The following is an 18,830-nucleotide window of genomic DNA, read 5'->3' as shown; positions in this document are numbered from 1 at the left end:
TCACCAGACTGGGCATATCTAGGGATAGAATCAGTGAACTTGAAGATAGATCAATAGAAATCACCAAACTGAAATACAGAAAGAAAAAAGAGTGGGGGAAAAAATCAGAAGAGAGCATCTAAGATCTATGGGATACTATCAATGGCCTAATTTACAGAAGGAGAGAACAGGGCAAAAGATATATATGAAGAGTTAATGGGCAATTATTTTTGAAAATTAATGAAAGAGGATCCAGGAACAATGATATCCCAATAGCAAAGAGCACACTAGTGTACAGATCCACTAAAAGGAAAAGGAACCAGGGCTCCTTGGAGAAATGGCTGATTCCAGGGATAGGACAGGGAAGGTACAAAATGAGCTTAGATCATCTTGTACCAGAAGCAAGGAAGTGCTCAAAGAAAGAAAGGGATATGTCAAGAGACAAGGCACAGAAGCAAGACTTAAGGGGTTCCTCTTGGCCAAAATTGGAACAATTTTTATCATAATAAATAATGATAGTAATGGATTATAACTCATTAAATAAAATAGGAAACAATGACTCCACACAAATAAAAATACATAAATGAATGAATAAATGGAAAGTTTGATGAAGAATGGGATATTTACACAGTTTCGTATTACTACCTCACAAAATACTTATTAATTACAAAAGGGGAAAAATAACTTTTGCACTAGAAAAGTCTGGCAGACACCACCTCCATCAAGGGATCAAAATGAACATCAGTTATGGGACAAATTGAAAACAAGTGCCATCCGATAGGATTAAACGAAAAAAAAGCACAGCATCATTTTCTACGTACTAAGGACATACTACAGAATAATTTGTCTATAATCTTCAAAGTGTCAAGGTCATGAAAGTCAAGGAAAGACTGATGAACTATCCAGCACTGCAGGAGACTAAAGAGATGACAATTAAATGAGACACATAACTATGGACTGGATCCTTTGGTTATCAAAAAGCATTATTGGGACAATTAGTGAAGCTCAAATGGGACCTGAGGATTAGATGGCAATAATGAATCAATGTTAATTTTCTAATTTTGAATGGCTGTACTGGTTGGACAGGAGAATGTTCTTGTTTGTAGAAAATATACACTAAGTTATTTGTGGGAGCATCATAAGGTTGGCAACTTAATCTTCAATGATTCAGAAAAAAAAGTTATCTGTACTGTGTTTGCAACTTTTCTATAAATCTGTGTGTATTTCAAATTTTTTAAAATTATTAAAATAAATTTAATCCACTGATTTGATCCTGACTTACTTTCACTTCAGTATGTAAGATGGAGATAGGCTTCTTTATAAGAAGGTAGTATAGGGACTTCCCTGGTGGTCCAATGGTTAAGACTCTGCATTCCCAATGCAGGGGGCCCAGGTTCAATCCCCGGTCAGGGAACTAGATCCCACATGCCACCACTAAAAAGATCCCACATGCCGCAACTAAATAGATCCCACATGCCGCAACTAAAGATCCCGCACACTGCAACGAAGATCCCACATACCGCAACTAAGACCCAATGCAGCAAATAAATAAATGAATAAATATTAAAAAAAAAAAAAAGGAAGGTAATGTACCACCCTACTGCTTCGATTAAGAGCTCTTTTAACAAGGATAAATCTTTGGTGAAAAAGTTTGTTTTAAAATTTCCTGACAGTGCTTAACTTTGGGTACTGATAATTTTCATTTTAAAAAATTTGTATTTTCTAATATTTATATACAAAATAAAAATTCTAATTAAAAATATGCTCTAATTAAAAAAAAAATACATGCAAACAACTCCACTAGGCTAACTGTCTCACATAATTCGTCTAAGGCCACAGCAGAACTACTCTTATATCTTAATTTCTTTACCTTTCCATATCCAATCCAATTTTTTTCTATCCTGTTTTAATTTTCACCTTAAAGAATTTCTGAATTTCTATAACTAGGATTCCTCAATGTGCCAAACAAAAGAATGATACTGAGACTTACCTACAAAGCAATATAAATTAACTAGAAAAGTGACTGGGACCAAGAATATAAGACCTATTTAAAGAACTATGAGTCAAGACTGCTGGCTATTAGGGCTCAAGCAGAAGTGAAGGCAGGTAGAAGTGGGAGGAGGACAGAGCTCAGAAGCTGGTTTAACTCGACTTTAAATCATTACTGTTTAGAGAGAGTAGCGAAGGAATCTGGTTGGAAGGAACTATGGAAACACACCTAAAAAATATAAATATTTAGATCCAAGTCTATTAGAAACATGGACAGGAAACTGTTAACTATGATAGTTATTTCTGGAGCATGGGATTATAGCAGACTTTGTCTTTCTACATTATAGATTGTGGTAATGCTTGAATATTGTAAAATGAACATGAATTACTTTTGTAATCAGAAAAATAAAATAGAGATTAGAAAAACAAAGCAAAATTCCTTTGTAATTATTTTTTAAAGGAAACAGAAAAATGTGGGGAGGGAACAATAAAATAATATTAAAATTGGTAAACTAATTTTGATTACTCCATTCAGAAAAAAAAGAAGGTAACCTTGAAGAGTGGTAATGTTTATGAGCCGGGAGTAAAAAAGAAACTAGATGTAATTTAGCAACATGAGACAGTACAGAAGCACTAACTATTTTAAGCCACCACACTGAAGTCTCATGTCTCTGACTGGGGAAGCCCAAAAAAGGTTCCAAGAGTGTTTCTGCCTTGATTCATTAGTCTATAGCTCCAAAAAGTGATAGCTTTTCAATTTATTATACTAATTTTGGGGTGCCAAGGTATCCTTTTCCTCAGAGAACACATAACCCAGAAAAGTCTCACAGGGAAGACGCTAACAGTAGCTGTGTCTTGAGGAATCTCTGCTATTCTGAATAAGGAATGTGGCCACATAGTGCTGTGCTTACGAGACAATCTTTTGGAAGAGATCTAGTCATACGAATGACCTGGATCTTATAAATCCCATAAAAGAGTCCAGACAATTTCTTAATACACTGATTTCCTGTAGTGGTCTCATTACGGTTGGCAACTTAGTATGTATTACATCTTTGATGATGACGACTCTAAGTCAGTGGTTCTCAGCAGAGGAACTTTGGAAAACCATGGGGGCATTTTTGGTTGTCACGGTAATTAGTAGGGGAGTGTTACTGGTATTTAGTGGGTAGGGCCAGGGATCTTGACATTTCGAAAGTGTAGGACAGTCTCCTAGAACAAAAAACCATGCCATATCTCGTACAATTTTCAAGTGTTCCAATGAAAAGTTCACATGAGTGAGAAATCTATTTATAATTATCTGAGTTTAGAACTTTATTCCACTTTACATATCAACAAAGGTATTGTTGTAGTTTTAATACAAAACAATAATAGTTTTTCCAAGAATGCAACAAGTGTATAAACCAAGAGAAAACTCATATATATATTTTTTAAATGTAACCTTATTTGGAAATAGGGTCTTTTTTTTTTTTAATTTATTTTTATATTTATTTTTTGGCTGTGTTGGGTCTTCGTTTCTGTGCAAGGGCTTTCTCTAGTTGCGGCAAGCGGGGGCCGCTCTTCATCGTGGTGCGCGGGCCTCTCACTATCGCGGCCTCTCTTTTTGCAGAGCACAGGCTCCAGACGCGCAGGCTCAGTAGTTGTGGCTCACGGGCCTAGTTGCTCCGCGGCATGTGGGATCTTCCCAGACCAGGGCTTGAACCCGTGTCCCCTGCGTTGGCAGGCAGATTCTCAACCACTGCGCCACCAGGGAAGCCCGAAAACTCATATTTTTGATACTGTTGTTATTCAGAAATTTACAAAAAGTTGTTTATAATTTCAGAAAATTATATAATTTGGCAATATTTCTCTGATGCTCTGGAACCAGTAACACATTTCTATATATATACATTTGTAGCACTCACATTCAAATAATGCTATAAGTAAGTACAAATATCTGACTATTCAACTCTACTTGTACCCAAGCACTTACATATTGAAATACACATTATTTTATTATAAATTACTTTCCTTTTATTCTTCCTTCATATTTCAGTAAGATTTTACATTTATTTTTTAAAAATTATATGGGGCTTCCCTGGTGGTGCAGTGGTTGAGAATCCGCCTGCCAATGCAGGGGACACGGGTTCGAGCCCTGGTCTGGGAAGATCCCACATGCCGCGGAGCAACTGGGCCCGTGAGCCACAACTACTGAGCCTGTGCGTCTGGAGCCTGTGCTCCGCAACAAGAGAGGCCGCGATAGTGAGAGGCCCGCGCACCGCGATGAAGAGAGGCCCCCACTTGCCGCAACTAGAGAAAGCCCTCGCACAGAAACGAAGACCCAACACAGCCAAAAATAAATAAATAAATAAATAAATACGTTTAAAAAAAAAAAAAAATTATATGTACCTAGCTATGCTATATCTGAATTTCATTTCAAGAAAATACTGGGCCGTTGCAAAACATATTTTTTAATCAAAAGGGGTCAGTGAATCTGACAAGGGTGAAAATTACGGATCTAAACCAATCATGGTAACCCCAGTTCCTTTGCCAGGACTGGTGGGGCATGAGCATGTGATCCAGTTCTGCTCAGTGACATGACAGAGTACCCTGGAGGACTTCTGGGAAAGGTTTCCTTGCTCTTGGGAGAGAGGAAGAAATGGTCCTTCTTCCTCTTCATGTGTCTGGGATGGCTTAAAGAGCTGTAACCATCTTGCTATCAGCCTGAGGATGAAGTAAGCACAGAGAGGAGGCAGCTCCAAGAGAATCACAGATAGATGAAACTGAGCCCTGAGAGCCTTCATCTGAAGTCCACCTTACCTCTGGACTTCTAGCTATACAATGTCATGAATTCCCTTATGTACAATCCAGGTTGAATCAGGTTTTCTCATATTTGCAGCTGAAAGCAGCCTAACACAGAGGTGCCGTGTAGAAATGACGCTGGAAGGGAAGATAAGGGGAAGCAGTGGAGAAGACTGGAGAAAGAATAAGCTTGGGAATCAGATATATTGAAGTTTAAATCTCAATTCTGTGGTTTACTAGCTGTATAACCTTGGACAAATTACTTAAACTCCCTGAGCTTCAGCTTCCTCATTTATAAAATGGAAACAGGAATATGTGCTTTTACATGGCCATTATGAGGGTTAATGAGCACTTGTTAAGCTCGGAACTAGTGTTTGGCATGGTGCCAGCCCTGAATAGCTGGTGGCTGTTATTAACTATTGTTATGTGGAGAAAGGAAAAGGACTCACAGCAGTCTGAGCAGTGATGTGTGTGCAACCCACAATTTTGGCTCCAGCCAAAGGTTTCTCTCCTTGAGCTCTCTTCCTCAAAGCCATCAGCGCCGGCATTTCTGAAAAGGCCCAATACACATGCAGCAATTTTAGAGAGGAGGGATGAGAGGTAAAGAATAACAGAAAAACGTACTCTCTTAAGATAAGATCCTTCCCCAATCAGGTTCTCTGTTAGATTAAGCTTCTCAAGGGATCAAAACATTAAACTTGATTTTTCTGTTATAAGAGACTTCCAGAGGTAAATGGTCCAATGTTTAATTCCCTATATCCCAGTCCCCCTTATCTAGTCTCTCCCCCTCTTCCTTGTACAGGGGTTCCTTCTAGACCCTCTAGAGTTTACTCCCTCCCCACAGTGTTTCCTGAGCCCATATTTCTTTTGTTGTAAGTATTCTTCAAAATCACACTGAAATTTCACAAACTACTAGACCCCAGGATGTAAAAAGGAATTAACATGGACAAAAAGACACAGGCAGCTTGAGAGGAAAAGGTGTTTACTTTCTTTACCTTGTTCAGCAATTTCAATTTCTCTTCGTCCAAACTCCGCCTGTTTGATGTTCTTGACACAGAAGTCACTGCTTCCCTTAGAGTTCTTTTGCTGCTTGTCTCTGGGAGATGTCTCATCATCAGAGCTATCTGTATATGAAGCAGCTGGAATGACAGAATAAAATACCTTTAGGGGAAAAAATGGCTTCCTCTAAAACTCCAAACCATGGAGTGAACTGAGGCTTTTCTAGTAATCCAGCACCTTGTAAATTTACACATTTGGTAAGCACCTAAGTGGCACCAAGGAGCTGTGTCAATCATCACCCATGGAAAGTGCTATCCACAGGCCAGAAAGAGGAAGCTGAGAGACGTTGCCAAAGACATTCCCCCTGGGTAGCATTAACTTGGAATCTAAGGCTAACTTTATCTTCAGAACATGCAGAAGTCCTTGAAAATGAAAAAAGAGAGAGGTTATTCCACGGTAGCAATAGGTTCAAGTTCTTAATGCATGATCATGGTGATTAACCTATGGGTTTCTGGGATCCTAGCTACCCTTCTCTGCTTGCTGCTTAAACACCTGATGTAATTTGTGTTTCAGTACAGTAATTGAACAGATAAGACCTAGAAAACAAGGAACCCATGGGAAAGTAATTAAGAACCACACAAAAAGTGTTTGTCTGACGAAACAGAGCTTTCTTTTTTAAGACTGGCTCTGATGAGGCTGAACTATGCCTGCAGACCCAATTAGACATTGACAATGAAGTATTCAGTGTGCTCTCCCTTCTTGCTGGCCTCAGTGGGTCCTGCATTAGGCATTTTAGATTCCCAAAGAAGCAGATAAATCCTCTTTCAGTATAATTAAATGCTCTGATGACTAATCCATTTAGCAACATACACTAGAGGGTGGAAGGTCTAAGACTTTTGATTGTGGCTAATAGGCAGCTACTGCTGCTGCCATTCCCATGTTTGACTGAGGTCTTTTTAGTCTTCATATAATTCTGTAGTTGCTAATCATTTGCTGGATGATTTGAAGTAATCTCTTTCTTTGATTTATGTTTAAGTTCTTGAGGATAGTTTCTTCCTAAGCAGTCCTCAAGGTTTTGGGGGGAGGAAGGTTGGGGACATAAAGCACTGTCTATAAAGCATTATATATTTCTCAATGAGATAAGAAGTACTTCCATCACTTTTAAGGGGAGAAAGCTGCAAAAGCTCAGAGCTCCTAGGGTCTCCTGATCTTCTTATATCCAGAGAATTAAGGCATTTCTGGGATTTCTTAGCAAAGGGTCTATCTCTGGGAGGGCTGTAAAAGGCAAGTCTGACCTTGCCCAGTTAATCAAGCATGGTGCTACAAAATGTTTGGGCAGCAGGGGCCCGAGTGTCTCTCTTGGAGCTGGAAAACTGCCCTAGAGCAAAGTCCCAACACGAGGCAACAAGAAAGAACATGAGCACCAGGGGAGGTGGGGGAATTAATAAATCCCCAAAGGGACTTTTGTTCTTGAAAGGAGATAATCTGTACAAAAAGTCTATGGTTCTCCCTCCTAGGGTGAGTGAGAGCTCAAAGTACCTTTGGCAGCAGAGCCCAGAAAGTTTCCTGGGCAGTCACCTGTTTCACCAATCAATACTCAGAAATGGCTTATGAGTCAGAGGCTTAGGGGAACCATGCTTCTATCACCTGAGAGAAGAAAGATAACAGCCATCCTAATCCTGATCCAGATTTATAGAAAAGTTGCTTTTGAAGAAAGTCTTCACATTCAGAGTATCCTGAAATTTCAAATCCTTTTCCAGAGCCATGATGATTTTTATGCTCCCTAATGGCCATTTAAATACAGTGGTTAAGTGTTCTGGAGTCAGAGAGATTTTGGTTGAAGTCTCAGTCTCTGCTTCTGGGTATAAAGTAGAGGTGATACCAGAACCTTTTCATAGGGTTGTTAATTCATTCATGTATTCAGTCATTCACACATTCAGTTGTTCATTCAATGAACTTTTATTGTGCATCTACTATGTACCAGGCACAGTCTAAGTGCTGGGGATACAGGACGGATATCGACTGTCTTTGCCTTCATGGGATTTTCAGTCTAGTAGGTGAGTCAGACATGAAATAACTAATTACAGAATTAATTATTTAGAGTTTTTCTTTCCGTATGGTTGTAATATGTGCTATGAAGCAGACGATATAATATGCAGACATGATTTGTCAGAGTCAAGTTGTTGAGAAGATTAAATAAAATAATGTATGTAAAGTGCTTAGTGCAATGCTGGCATAAAGTAATTAAGCACTCAGTAAATGATACCTGATATTATTACTGGTTTTTGTACATATTTTTAATTCAATACCAAATATAACATCTTTAAGGGTTCTTACTTAGCTTTAGGATTTTGAATGGGAAAGGAATGACATACATACAATATTATTTAGCAGTTTCTTTTTTTCTCTACCTCCGTCATCTATTAATTTACCCAAGCAGCAGGTGGTTGGCTGGCAGTGATGAAAAAGGTTGAGATTGGAGTCCTAACTCTACCCAGAATAGCTCTCCTCTCCCTATGCCTCTTCAGCTTTTAAGGACGAGCCAGCGGGAAAAAGCCAACCAAACAACAACAAAACCCCCTAAAATTCTCCTTAAGAGAAGTACTCAAATTTTTGGTTTTCTTCCAACTCAAAGAAAAAAATTATTTATACTACTTCCCTTTTCTAAAGGGAAAAAACAGTATTTTCTTTTCTTAACAGTAGTCAACTGGTTATAGTTAGTTCAACCAATCTTTTTCTTTGAGCCAAAATGGATTTGTTTTCAAAGAGCCCTTTATACAGACCTGTTATCAAGTGAGATCCAAAAGTATCAGTTGTCTAGACTGTACTAATATGTGAATGCAAAATGGCTGACACACTTAGACCAAGAGAATGTTATTGTTGCAAACACAGTTGAAAGACTATTCCTGAACTACCATTTTTTTTTAATCCATAACTCATTTCTGCCACTATATTTAAAGTAGCATATTCATGAAAATAGTTGAGATAGAATTAAAAATTCTTCCTAGGAAAATTTAGAGAAACCCAACACACACACATATATATATATATATATATATATATACATGCTTGAACAGTTTCTAAAGTGTTTGGAATTGTCAGCACATCCTGAAGCCCAGAGTCATAATTTAGTTAAAAATGAACAACCGATAATCAAGACAATCACCTACTGAAGTACAGGTCTGAGACCTTAGCTCTAGCTTCACCTCTAACTGGTTAAGTGACCAATTTTCAATTTATCCAACCATAAAATAGGGAGTATAATAGATCCTCTCTCTCCCCATGCTCTCCCTTTCCCCTAACTCCCACCAGAAAAATCTTATGACTAAATGAGTTAATCACAAAAAAAGGGTTCAATTTCTAGGTAGAAAAGTAATACTAAGTACAAAATAACTCTATCATGGGATGTTCTCTTGTTTCATGGTATCTCAGAATCAAAACATAATTTGGTGAATCACTAATCCACAATCTACCCCATGGAACTGGCATACGTATGTTCTATGGCTCAAGCCTGATTAAGCCTTACCTCCTAGCAGCTGTGATATTGTGGGTTATTGCTAGGAGAAGAAGCAGTCAGACTTCTGGCTGAATTAGTCCTATTAGGCTATTTTAAGTCAGGCAATTCCTCTTGGGCCCAATCTATTCATTTGGTAATGGAATAACAGTAATGACCTGTGTGTCAATGTGCAGCAGATTTCATTGATAACACTCTAGAAATATGTGAAAAGCTATGTTAGCAACCAAAATATAGACAAACAAAACTTTGTTATTTGGAAAAATCTGAAAATACTTCAAGCTTTAGGAGAACCAATTATGAACTAAGGAACTTTACTCCTCTTTCCTTATCCTTAACCAATTAACTCACTGCAAAGAAAGCTTTTTCAGAAATATATCACTGAGAATGATCTGACTTTGAAGAAAGGTCTCTTCTATTCATTTGTTTTTAAGGGTTTTGTGCTTAGAGAAAGAGTTTTTAGAAGTTTGTTTTTTATAAAATAATTTCAAGGATTGATGTAGCCCCTTTCAGTCTGGGTTCCACTAGAATTAAGCCCTAATGTCTTGAAGCATCCACTGAATATATGAATTAACTACTCTCCTCTGCATCTAGCAGGGTACTAGTTATGATCCCTCCTTTGAAGAACCATCCTCTTCTGTGTTCTGTGATTCCCAGGAGCAACCTGGTTGAAAAGGCCAGAAGAGGTTCCTAAATAAAAGCATGGCAAAACTTAGTATTAGGATCATTAGGAAGGGAGAGTACGCCACAGCCTAAGTAAGACTCTAAGTATCTTCATCAAAACAAGCACTTTGGACAGGAAGGTATCTTTTTTTGAAATGTCATAAACCTTCTAACTCTTCACATACAGAGAGTGTATCAGAGGTGTATACTCCTTTACAGGGGTGTAAAGTTGTATAATAAGAATGTCTCTGGACACCTTTCCCCAATATGTATTTATTGAGCACCTCTTATGTGTCAAACACAGTTCTAAGTGGTGGGAATAGAGCAATACCAAAGAGATAAAAATCTCTGCTCTCATGGATATCATATTCAAGTAAGGGAAGAAAGACAACAATAAATTATATGTTATACGATAATAAGTGCTATGGAGAAAAATAAAGGAGGAAAATTTGATAGGTGTAGGGTGTCTGTACAATTTTAAAAGAGGATAGGTCTCAGTGAGAAGGTGATTTTTGGTTAAGAACCTAAGGAGGCAAGATACCCAGTGAGGGTATCCTAGAGCATTCCAGGCAGAGGAAAGAGCAAGTGCAAAGGCCTTAAGGCAGGAGAATGCCTGGCATGTTTCAAAATGACAGTTAGTAGGATAGCACGACTGGAGTGAACAAAATAGCCAGGGGAGGAGGAAAGTTTGGGAAATTAGAGATGTGATTAGAAATATAATGTGAGGGTGGATGGTATAGGGTCTTGTAGGTCATTGTGAGAACTTTAGCTCTTACTCAGAGCGAGACTGGGAAGCCACTGGAGGGTTTGGAGCTAAGAAGTGATACGATCTGACTTATTTTAAAAAATGAATCTGGCTGCAGCATTGAGAATAGACTGAAGAGGGGCAAGGTTGGAACTCAGCAATTCAGTTTTTAAGACATGGGAGGGCTGAGATGCCTATAAAACACCCAAGTGAAAGGACTGAGCAGGCAGTTGAATATCTGGGGCTAGTGTGCAGAGGAGAGATTTGGGCTAGAGATAAAATTTGAGAATCAAACACCAGTATATGGTATTTAAAACTATGAGACTGAATGAGTTCACTTGGGAAGAGATAAACACAGAAGGGAAGAAGTCCAAGGATCAGTCTTTGGGGCTCTAACAATGTTAAGTTCTATAGTCAATTAAAATATAACATATGCTGAAAATGGGTTCCAAGTTCTTACTGACATGCATTTGCATATCTTCTCATATTTAGAGAGCTGTAATTCTGTTATTCCTGGCTTTTCATTTGATGAGTATGGAGCTTTTTCTGTGTTACCTCATATAACTTTCCCATTGCCTCTGTTATGAGCATTTCAGGCTGTCAGAGTTTTCCAGGATCACACAACAAATCACACACTGATCAAAGCCTAGAAACTTGGGCTTCCCTGGTGGCGCAGTGGTTAAGAATCCGCCTGCCAATGTAGGGGACACGGGTTCGAGTCCTGGTCCGGGAAGATCCCACATGCCGCCCACGCGCAGCAACAAAGACCCAATGCAGCCAAAAATAATTTAAAAAAAAAAAAAAAGCCTAGAAACTAGGTCTCTCCTAACTCCCAGTCCAAGACTATAGGCAGTAGGCATCTCCATTCACAGTCTGTTTAAAAGGGTTTGACAATTGCTCATGTGGAAACAAGAGAAGGTAACAGTGTGTGTGACACAGCTGCAAAAGAAGCAAACATAATCTTAGGTTTCATTTGAAAAGCACTGAGTTTATGGAAATAACACCTACTATAGATTATTTTGGACCATACCTAGAATATTATATTCACAGGCATAATATTTTTAAAAGGACACAATCTGGACTATATCCAGATGAGGTTAACCAGGACAGTGGGATGCCCCCCAAATCAGGCAGCCAAATATGGTGATTTTTATTTCTAAATAAAATCTTTAAATTTTAGGGATTGTATAAGAGCTTATTGGGAGTTAAATTACTAGATCAAGCAAGGATCAACCTATGATCTAAAATGCTCCCAAAGAGGCCAGATGGCCATTTGTCAGGGATGCCATCAAGGCAATTCCAGCATCCAATGGGAAGCTGAATAACTGATCTTTAAGTTATTTTCCAAGTCCCAGGATGTTTCGACTCCATACCCCCGAACTTAGTACCCTTAAATGGAGATATAAGGTTGATAATTTTTTTTACTATAGAAATGGCAATTTCACATAGTTCAACCTAAAAGGTCCAATGTATGCAGGGTGGTGACATCAGTCAATATCACTCACCAATGAGCTATACCAGGCAACTATGTGTTCACTTAAAAAAGAAAGGCGTCAAACCCACTCTTCTGGGTAAATAGATATTTTATAAGTACTCTCCCTGCATAGGGGACTTCTGTGGGAAGGCAGGCATTGGTTTTCTCTGCAGGAACATAGTTGGAAATGTGGATCCAGTGTGTAGGGAAGAGATTGAGCTGAAGTTAAATTTTAGTACTATTATTATTTAGTTATCAATCTTTAGATAACATGCACAAACTCAAGAGTCTAAAATGTACACACTCTTTTACAATTCACATTTGCACAACTATTATAGTTTCCAGAGTTATAGTAACTGGTTCATGAATTTTCAACAGTTATTGAAAATTATTTATTTAATTATTTATTATTCTGCTGGTTATTTTAGCAGAATAAGATAGGTACAAAATTCGTATCTTTAGACCAAAATCCCTAGGGATTTACATTATGTGATTGTGGGGGAAATGTAAAACAAGAAATGTAAAAAGTGTAAATAACAATCTACCCAATCTAAAAGTTACAGTGTCTCAAATAAGCTTTCTTCAACTTTACATAACAAACACTACTTTCCTATTTGTGTGAAAAACAAAATTTCAGGTCACGATGAAAATTTTCTAATGAATGTTCTATTTATAATGTGAAGAGGTAACTAGGATAAACACTCAGCTTCCTACCACATTCCTACATAAGAGCAAAATAAAATAGCTCCATATTAGATCAGACATAAACTGGGTGCTGATGAACAAATGGTCAATAGCTAGTGGGAAGCAGCTGCATAGCACAGGGAGATCAGCTCGGTGCTTTGTGGCCACCTAGAGGGGTGGGATAGGGAGGGTGGGAGGGAGACGCAAGAGGGAGGGGATATGGGGATATATGTATACATATAGCTGGTTCACTTTGTTATACAGCAGAAACTAACACAACGTTGTAAAGCAATTATACTCCAATAAAGATGTTAAAAAAACAAAACAAAACAAAACAAACAAAAAACAAATGGTCAGTGCTGACAAAAGGTCTCACATGTTAATATTCATCTGGCATTAAATGATAACTCAAGCCCAGGGCCCATATATTGGAATTAATGCCACTGCCAGGAAGGAAGGAGTAACAGACAATACAATGTCACAGCTTAGAAGAGAAGGCAAAGGGCTCACTTGAACTAGCTACAATGATTTCACTGTTTCTCGGGGCAATTAAGGTTTCCCAGATGGATGTATGGGGAACCCCTCTTTTATTTTCAAAGAATGGAAAAAACACAAGTCTTCATACATGCCGCTCAGTGAAGGTCATTAGTGAGCAACATACTCTCACCCTCTGAATAAGTCAGAGCTCAGTTTCCTTAATCACCCTCTTCTGCCTTTACTGGAAGAGGAAGCCTCTATTAAGCTCCACTCTGAATCCCCAACAGGAATCCAAAGTTTCCATCCAGAATTTTGGTCCAAATTTCCACTGAGAATCAAAGTGTTTATACCAAAACATAGGCTTGATCATTCTTAATTAGCCTGGGATAGACAGGAGGGTCCATTGATCATACTTAAGTAGCCTCCACAAGTGGGTCCATAGCCGTTCAGTCCTCACCTGAGCTATAGCTGTCAGTAGATGACTGAGAAATGGAGCGAGACAGAGAGCGACGTCCAATTTTGGTGGGACGTTTGTTGAATTCTTGCTTCTGGTCAGCAAATTGGATCTGCTAAGAAAAAGAACTCTAGTTACACAAAGGAAAATAACCTCCATTTTGAGACAGCAATTCAAGGCTTGCATTATAGGATCTTACCTTCCCTCATAGCTGATCTGATTGCACTAACCCACATTTGGAATGTTAAGACTCTTGGAGAGAATGATTTTTCATTCTTTACCTACTCTGTTTCTATGAAATTTAAATCCTGGAACCACTCTCTGACTATATACCTCTTGCAGTCAAAGGGAGAAGGGGATGTACCGGTTAAAATAAATTTTTAGAAAGTCAAGTCATATTCAGAAATCCTTTCTATAGTTTCACTGAAAATTAAAGCTGGAAAGAATCTTTGAGACTATCTATTCCAATCTTCATATATCTAAGATGAGAAACTGCAAGATACAGAAAGGTAAAGTGACCTGCCTTCAGGTTTTAAGATTCTCAGGAAATAGTATGGTATAATAGAAAAAAAAAAAGCTTTCTATTCATACAGAGCTTTCTGGAACTGCATTTAAACCCTGGTTATGTCACTCATTAGCTATATGCTGTTCATCAAGATGTTTTTGTGACCCTCCTCCTCTCGTAAATACAACAAAGATGAAAGAACTTACTTCAAAAGTTTTAGAGAGGGTTATATGAAACAATGTATGCAAACCGTGAAACATAGCAGGTGATTCAATTAATACCTGGCTCCCCAACTCCCACCCCTACAAATTCACTGTTCTTGTAACTCTTGCAGGTAGTCACTCTAGCTTTTTAAAGGCTTTCTAAAATGCATTAATTAGCTTTTCAGTACTAATAAGTATAGTAAAAATTAATCTATTATTTAAAAAAATTTTTTTAAATTTTGGCCACGCCCTGCAGCTTGCAGGATCTTAGTTGCCCAACCAGAGAATGAACCCAGGCCACGGCAGTGAAAGCACAGAGTCCTAACCACTGGACCACCAGGGAATTCCCTAATTTATAATTTTTAATGTTTGGTATCACAAAATACTAAAAGCCACAAGGTTGATAATTTGTTAACTATAACAGATGTAGGAGTGGATAACTGGACTGAACATGTATAAACCTCAATACTCTTGGAGGTTGCATTTTGGACAATATCTGATCATGACTTTTTTGCAATTTTATGTCTTTTTCCTACTGTTCAAGGTTCAGCTGATACTTTATAACACTTCACATCAAAGCTCATATCATTATTCAACAAATATCTTTCTTTCTTTTTCCCTAATTGAATGTTTGCATAATTGCTTAGATGTAGATCCAATTGGCACGGAGGCAGGAAAAATCAAAGATCTGACAACTGATTCTGCTTTTCATGATAAAAAGATGGTTCCTTGATGGGCAGAACACAGATACGGCATACCAGAATAAAAGCAGCACATTTCCTGCAGTTAGAGGTAACTACTGAGTCATCTGAGTATTCAGACAAGGGGACCAATGCCAAATCAAATTAGCTTAGCATGCCTTTTAGGGGAATTCATAGCATTTTCATAGCTATAACAACAAATATAGCCTGTGTAGTACTTTAGAGTTTGCAAATTGTTTTCAGCAATAAGAAAATTCTTTGGATTAGAAGCATTTCCCAAAATGAAAAATGGCAAAATTATTTTACTGAAGTAGCAATTTATTCCAAAAAGATAAAGTGCCCTTTTATGCACTTCCATGGAATGTACATGAACTTCCATGTACTTCTCCTATCACAGTGAATACAACTATCTACCTGTATCCTGTACAAACTAGGCTCCATAAAGGCAGGAGCCATGTATCTTATTCACCTTTATATCCTCAGGCGAAAACGCCTGACACATAATAGGCAACCATGTGCCAAAACGATGAATCTTACTCTATCTTCAGAGTCTGTACTTGATTGAATATTAAGTAAATATGGTAACCATAAGCCAAGTCTACAGTTAAAAGAATTTTTAAGGGTAAAAAAAAAAAAAAAGTGGGGAAGGGGAAGAAGGTGGGTGAGAAGATGGGGAGGGGAGTAGCAGTCAAGCTCAAAACCCTGGCTTGCATTTCACCAACCTTGTTCAAGACAATAATATGTCTTTATTCTTTTTTAGAGGCCCATCTAGGAAAAGGAGTAGTCATTGACTTTCCAAAGGCCACAATGAGTCACTAATGTCAGTAGTGCCTACTTTTAAAAAAGAGTAACAGACAAACCCTGCCTTAGATTATGTACCACCCCCTCCCACTCACACACCACTAGAGGGGGCCAGTCACTCTACCTCTCTAGATTTGTAGGATGGGGTGGGTGGGCACACACCCATTTACCCCAATACCAAACCATGTAGCCATCATTTCAAACCAGTTACCTTAAACTGAGCTCTCTTCTCTATAAAGTCCCCTCCATTTACAGTACTTCCTCCTACCCAAGTCAAGTTTAGGATATCTTTTTTTTTTCTGGCTGCGCTGTGCAGTTTGTGGGATCTCAGTTCCCGGACCAGGGATCAAACCCATACCCCCTTCAGTGGAAGCGCAGAGCCCTAACCACTGTCCCGTCAGGGAATTCCCGAGTTTAGGCTATCTTTTGGCACTAAAGACTAGGCTAGGTAGGCTTTCTGCACTCAGAGACATAGGGTTCTAAATCTTGTTGACTTGTCAGACCCTGAACTCAAGTTTCTTTAAGACAGAAGAATATTAAAAAGAGACTAATCACTTATATAGAATAAGTTATACAATTTCCCCAAGAAATAAATGTTTATCTTTTACTGACAACCCATCCCTGGTGCCCACCTCCCCTTAATAGTTACGTGCCGTTACATTTTTCACTCCTACTTGTAATACAGTAATCTTCCCACCCCGGTTGGGATACTCTGGTAGATTCTACCTCTAACTTTCCTACCTTATCTGAAATCAGAGAGTCCTTTAAGGGAACCCTCCTTATCCATTTGAGAGAAAATTGCCTAATTCCAACAGGCAGCAAGGCGAGGACGGGAAAGAGACTGTTAGGAGAGGCGCAGCTCACCTTACGCCAGAAGAAGGGACGAAAGCAGGAAAGGAGGGCAAAAGCAGCTGGCCTTTTACAACAGTGGCTATAGCGGCAGCAAGACTGGTAAATAAGAGCTTAGCCTCACCTGGGCTTTAATCCCAGAGTTGCCATTGACAATGTATTTCTTCTTGTTGCTCAGCATAGTGACATCACCAGCCCTACTGCCACCTCTCCAGTCCAGGGGCCCTTGTGGCTAGGCCTTTAAACTTTCCTCATCAGCAATTCTGTTGGCTCTGGTTCCAGCTAGCTTTTCTTTTCGTTGTTTGGTGGTGGTGCCTTCCCTGGAAACCCTGAAGCAGCTCCAACGACCCCTCCAGCAGTAGAGCCCAATTTAATAAGGCATTTCTGTTAGTGGCTCATCAGCCATTCCTAATTCTGGTGGCTGTTTTGCTTTTATTATTATTATTTTTTCCCTAAACACCTAATTACACGGATCCTCTGACCTCTAAACTTTAACAAGTCCCTTGACAAGGCCCAACTTGCATGTGCATAACAATAGCTTATTTATATAACCGGTGCACTTTTTTACCTGCTATAATTAACTTGCTAATTAGCTTCCTTTTTAACCTTACCTCCTCCTTTTCCATGTCAGATGACTTTAGTTAACCTAGTCTCATTAGAAAAAAATTAACTACAGAGCCACTAAAACAATGAGGGAATTTATAAAGATGGTAAGAAAAAAAAAAAAAAATGGAGCCAAGTGCTCAGGCAGCCCCTAACCTACACTCTGTGTCCTTGGGTTAGTCAAACTGGGAACACAGGTTTCAGCTCTGTCACCAAGAAAATCAACTTTCTCAGACCACTGCTTTACTCTTAATAGTTCATCTTTTTATGCAGGTTTTGACATTCGGTTTCTAGTCCCATCTCAAGATTGTTGCTGATTAGGTGTCGAGTGATCTGCTTGCTTTTTTTAAAAACTGTGTTTTGTGGAAGGTGTGACTGGCATAGGGAGTTTTCTATTTCCTCAGGGCCCCCAGAATCATAATGACCTTGTTGCATATCAAGTAGAGTCAAATGAAAGGGCAAAGAATCACATTATTTATTTGTTGGTTTCTGAAAGGGACCCAGTGAAAGAGGAAAGCTACATTCAACTATATGTTACAGAGATTCGGGTGGGAATGTGATTTGAATTCTTCCTTTAGAATGAGTGCTTGTTCATAACATAATGGCACATGTGATGATCAGTAATGCCTTAGCATCACTGAAATGAGGGATCACATGTCTGCTACTCTATGAGAAAGTGAGCTCCTCCAGGTCAAGCATCACGTTTACTCATCCTTTTATTCTTCCTGCCAAGTACATTTGGCACAGGGAGAAAGGTACTGAATATATATATGAATAAATAAATGAAAGATTTGTTTTTATGTGTACAGCTTTTCTCCCTTAATGGAGGCATAGACTCTGATTGATTCTTTGATTTATGCTTCAGAAGCTTATTGGGTTCCTAGAGTGTCAGGCATTAAAAATGTAGAACAAAACATATAGTTCCTGCCCTCAAATAGTTCATGGAATAGTCAGTCACAGGTACAGAAAGATATACAAGCCTGTACTGTAACAGAAATGTGTTCAAGATTCAGTGGCAGCATACAACATGGTGACATAAAGTCAGCAAGGTATGTTAGGGAAGTTTTCCTAGAAGAGGAGTTTAATCTGATACTTGACTCAGGAGAATGAATTTTCAAGATGAGTGAAGTAGGGTGGCCCTTCTAGGTACATAGAGCAATATTCACAGAGCAAAAGGAACAGGGAACTGCCAGGAGCCTAGTATGACAAAGAACCAAGTACATGTATACAGGAAGTTAGAAGTAGTAGGGCATGTAGCTGAAGAAAAAACAGGAGCTAGTCTGTAGAGACTTTTATGCCATGATAAATCTGATAACTTTACAATTCATAAAAATATTCCACAGAAGATATAAAACAAAATCTTGCACAGAGGTGACTCCCTATTAATCATGGAAAGATGCTCTGGGCTAATG

The 18,830-nt window shown here is 38.6% G+C and overlaps 1 protein-coding gene across 4 annotated transcripts in view; it reads right to left on the bottom strand.

Annotated features, from left to right (window-relative positions):
* AHCYL2 (adenosylhomocysteinase like 2) overlaps positions 1-18,830 on the bottom strand; it is a 172,692-nt gene that overhangs the window by 37,740 nt on the left and 116,122 nt on the right. For 2 of the 4 annotated variants that reach the window (XM_061198714.1, XM_061198712.1), the window contains exons 2-4: positions 13,760-13,871; positions 5,742-5,885; positions 5,196-5,296 (exon numbers count right to left, since the gene is read on the bottom strand). In XM_061198714.1, coding sequence (XP_061054697.1) covers positions 5,196-5,296; positions 5,742-5,885; positions 13,760-13,871 — 357 coding nt within the window. Of the gene's footprint in view, positions 1-5,195; positions 5,297-5,741; positions 5,886-13,759; positions 13,872-16,939; positions 17,170-18,830 lie in introns of those variants that run through there. The other 2 variants (XM_061198716.1, XM_061198715.1) reach the window with 2 other exon arrangements.

The sequence above is a fragment of the Eubalaena glacialis genome, chromosome 8, assembly GCF_028564815.1.
Source record: "Eubalaena glacialis isolate mEubGla1 chromosome 8, mEubGla1.1.hap2.+ XY, whole genome shotgun sequence".
In the NCBI taxonomy this organism is placed as follows: domain Eukaryota; kingdom Metazoa; phylum Chordata; class Mammalia; order Artiodactyla; family Balaenidae; genus Eubalaena; species Eubalaena glacialis.
The sequence above is the reverse complement of the archived record's forward strand: the minus strand, read 5'-3'. Positions and strand labels throughout refer to the sequence as shown.